General features: G+C 41.2%; 1 protein-coding gene across 3 annotated transcripts in view; it reads left to right on the top strand.

Moving 5' to 3' along the window:
• trim37 (tripartite motif containing 37) overlaps positions 1 to 4,318 on the top strand; it is a 79,452-nt gene that overhangs the window by 25,655 nt on the left and 49,479 nt on the right. For all 3 annotated transcript variants that reach the window (XM_008428660.2, XM_008428661.2, XM_008428662.2), the window contains 2 exons: positions 1,257 to 1,338; positions 1,457 to 1,533. In XM_008428660.2, coding sequence (XP_008426882.1) covers positions 1,257 to 1,338; positions 1,457 to 1,533 — 159 coding nt within the window. The remainder of the gene's footprint in view (positions 1 to 1,256; positions 1,339 to 1,456; positions 1,534 to 4,318) is intronic.

Raw genomic sequence — 4,318 nt, 5'->3', positions numbered from 1 at the left:
AAGATTTAAGAATTGTCGGCCGATTCTCCAAACCTCTGTGACCACAGAGCTGATAAAAGTTCAACAGGTTTGATCGGTTCGTGTGTCCAAGCAGTGGCGCAACTACACATTATTCAGGTGGATGCGAAAACATAGATCGGCGCCCCCCACCACCCAACCCCCCGAGGGAGGGATCGTCAGGGTGAAGGAGCGACGCTCTCACCCCCCCGACCCCCCCGAGGCGACAATACGTGAAGGGTAAAACTCCCTACATTTACCTCGTTATGTGCGCGAGGTGAAGGAGCGTAAGGCGCGCCGAAGTGTATGAGAAAACAATCATCGGCGCGCCGCCCCCTCCAGACGGGGTTTTGGCGCCTCCTCTGGTGCTGCGCCCCTATGCGTTGCATACCCTGCATACCCACTTTTTGCGCCACTGTGTCCAAGGCAGGAGCAACACGAACCGATTCCAGTCACAAACATCCCGATTCCAGGAGAAAATCCACAAAACCCCCAACATAGCATACGGGAATTTAGAATAACCAAACACGGATGATGATGTAGAAACAATAGTGATAGTTTGTGGAGTAATTTTAAGAGATAAAAGACGTAACAAAAAGAAAAGGCGGTGGATAAAAAACGACGGGAGCAGCCGCTCTATTTGCTGCACTATGATTTGGAGGTGACTGTGCTTTTTCATAGTTAACATTTTTAACTGAATAAACATAAACATATATAATAAGGACCTTTACATATAATAATAAACATTTCCACATATCTCCAATATCCACTAGACTCTCAGTTGCGCGATATGTCGATATGTCCGCTGTTTGGGATTCCCCTCTGTTCTTACGTCACCGCGCTTTCTGATTGGCTACCTGTCACATTCTGCAGGTTGTATTCTCGTTCCCAGACAGGGTAAACCCCACAGGCTGCGATAAAAAGTCCAAGACAACCCCAAATTGGATATATCCAGGCTTTAGCGGGAACACCAACACTGCCTTATCTGACGGTTCGCTCCCCCACCCCTCCCGGGCCGCAGCAAAATTTTCCAAGTCTTGACCGGTCCACGGTAATAAAAAGGTTGGGGACCACTGGTTTATAGAGTTTCTACCATTTATTTGCTTTTTTAACCCATAGTGAATGTCTTCATTATCTTAAGCCAGAGCTGCTCCTTCCATCCAACTAATTATTAAATGTTCTCTGGAGAGCAGAAAAGTAAAAAGTCACACTTTGTTCATGTTACTGTAGGTCTAAAAGTGGGTTTGTTCTGTTTATAGCACTTTGAGGCAGAGGGCCGACCCAGTCTACAGTCCTCCACTGCAGATATCTGGCCTTTGCTGGAGGCTTAAAGTTTACCCAGTAAGTCTGAAGCTATTTTATTTGCTGAAGCTGTTTTTCAATGTTTTCGATGGATAATTTAGAAAAGAAATGTCCAGGATTCTGTTTAAAGCTGGTAACTACTGTTTGACATTCTCAGGATGGTAACGGCGTTGTCCGTGGAAACTATCTGTCTGTGTTCCTTGAGCTGTCTGCTGGACTTCCTGAAACCTCAAAGTAGGAGTTATTTCTTTCCTCCTAGGAATCTGTTTATTATAAATATTTTTTTTTAATTTATAGACTTTAAGCAGTACCTTAATATTTTTTTCTTTTCCAAAAAGCTATTTTAAACTGTAGATTACTTATTTTGCACAACTGGTATCCATTGATATTCTACTTCAAATTTTGACATCCAGGTTTGCAGGGTTTCTCCCGGAAAACTTGCTAAGCCCGGTAGTTGGGGCACCGAGTTTGTTCACCAGTGGCCCACCGTGTTTTTTGTATTAAAAAATGTTACCATTATAGAATCTTGAAAGCAACAAATACAAAAAATACAATTAAAATAAATATCAATTATTTGTACTTCAGTTGCTTCTTAAGACTCCTAAGGCTTTTAGGGTCCCCATAAATGCTAACATTTTAGTGCAGACCATAGATATAGAAATCTAACGTTTCTTTATTGAGAATATCAATGCTGTTAAATTTGATTTAATGGTTCAAGCATAGATAAATTAAAAGATTTTAAATTAACATTTACATTTAAAGAACTGGCAAGTTTACTTTGTAAAGTGCTAAGATCAGTTTTTATAGTTGCACTGTTGTTTTACCATAGGTACAATCTGATGCTACGCGTTTAATCTTTGAGTTTGCACCTTGATGTTCACAAATATATCTCAGTAAATTACAATTATCACTGATTGCTTTTAAGGTTGGCCAATTAAACTAACACTCCCTCTCCCAGGTCAGCTCGAGGGGAAATACTTATTGTGGTGCTGCTGTTCTTAGCAGCAAAAGGGGATGCTAAGTCAAATTCTTCTCAAGGCCTCATACAACCTTGGACCGACCCTGTATGATGAGCTAAATTTGCTGCGCTGTGCATCTCTGCTGGACAGAGGGACAAACGGTAGATGTAATTTACGTGGTTTTAGTAAATCTTCCATTTCATGTCTCCCCTTATTAGGGTTTTTAATAAGCACCGCAGAGACTGTTTTGGTTGCCCGAGCTTTATGGGACGGGTTTTTCTGATCTCCGCGTGCAGCAACTTCAGCTGCACGCCAAAGTTAACTGTAAGTGGAGAAAGCATTTTACAGCGTGTTTACAGCGAGCGCGAAAGCTCTTCCATGGACTGAACCACTGGTCCGCTAAAGCACCATCTAACAGAGGAACACATACATTTAATCAGCGCAGACACAGAGACGCGCATTGGGCAGCATGGCTCTGTGTGTTAAATGCACACGCATTTCAATGTACACGCTGCACGTAATTCTTTGTTCACGCATATATACCCAGGGGTGAAAGTAAACCGGTATTACAGCAAAATCTGTGACCTATCATTTTCTGTGACCGCAGGGGTCTGTAGAGCACAGGTACGTCTTGAAGATCAGCGAGAAGAGTATTTAGGTAAACTGCAAAAATACTGATACAGCTGGGATTGTAAACTTGACGGCTCCTTTATTACCATCGCATTGGCAAAGAAAATAGAATGTATTACTTTGTATTTAACTCTGAAAACTGTTTGACGGACCATCGCACTGAATGCCATTGTTCCTTCGTTAAAATATGTAAACCATTTAATAAATTGGCCATTTAATAAATTGTAAAGCAATTAAGAAATTATTTTAAGTGTTCTGATAGTTTTTAGTGTTTCTGCATTACAGTCATATCTCACTTAAAATAATTAACCCTCAAATAGCCAGGATCACACTGGTCACAACTTACACCTATTTTTCATACCACCTTTTCACTATTGTTTGGGAGTATTTATAACAAAAGAGCCAAAATCACACTGGTCACAGATTATGATGGCCAGAATAATCCGTGACCTTACTGTACAGGCCAGTAAATAATGTCAGTGTTTAAAACAACAATTTTTCACAGTAACATAGCTTTAATCATCCATTTGACGGCTCATGGTGTGGGTATTACGTTGAGAAATTAACACCTGTGTTTATGAACTGGTAATAAACTGTCAAAACGGCCACTTTCATATATACAGGTCCTTCTAAAAAAAAATAGCATATTGTGATAAAGTTTATTATTTTCCTTAATGTAATGATAAAAATTAAACTGTTATATGTTTTACATTCATTGCACACCAACTGAAATATTTCAGGTCTTTTATTGTTTTAATACTGATGATTTTGGCATACAGCTCATGAAAACCTCAAATTCCTGTCTCAAAAAATTAGYATATCATCAAAATGTTCTCTGAACAAGCAGTTAACCTCATCATCTGAATCAACAAAGTAACTCTAAACACCTGCAAAAGATTCCTGAGGCTTTTAAAAACTCCCAGCCTGGTTCATTACTCAAAACCACTATCATGGGTCAGACTGCTGACCTGACTGCTGTCCAGRAGGCCATYATKGACACCCTCAAGCAAGAGGGTAAGACACAGAAATAAATTTCTGAACGAATAGGCTGTTCACAGAGGGCTGTATCAGTGGGAAGTCTGTGGGAAGGAAAAARTGTGGCAGAAAACGCTGCACAATGAGAAGAGGTGACCGGACCCTGAGGAAGATTGTGGAGAAGGACCGATTCTAGACCTGCTCCTGAGTCTGGAGCAGAAACATCCAGAGCCACCGTGCACAGGCGTGTGCAGGAAATGGGCTACAGGTGCCGTATTCCCCAGGTCAAAGGTCAAGGCACTTTTGAACCAGAAACAGCAGCAGAAGCGCCTGACCTGGGCTACAGAGAAGCAGCACTGGACTTTTGCTCAGTGGTCCAAAGTACTTTTTTCGGATGAAAGCTAATTTTGCATGTCATTCGGAAATCAAGGTGCCAGAGTCTGGAGGAAGACTGG

This window comes from Poecilia reticulata, linkage group LG14 (genome assembly GCF_000633615.1).
Source record: "Poecilia reticulata strain Guanapo linkage group LG14, Guppy_female_1.0+MT, whole genome shotgun sequence".
Lineage (NCBI taxonomy): Eukaryota > Metazoa > Chordata > Actinopteri > Cyprinodontiformes > Poeciliidae > Poecilia > Poecilia reticulata.
Note: the sequence above shows the minus strand (reverse complement) of the source record. Positions and strands in the feature narration are given on the sequence as shown.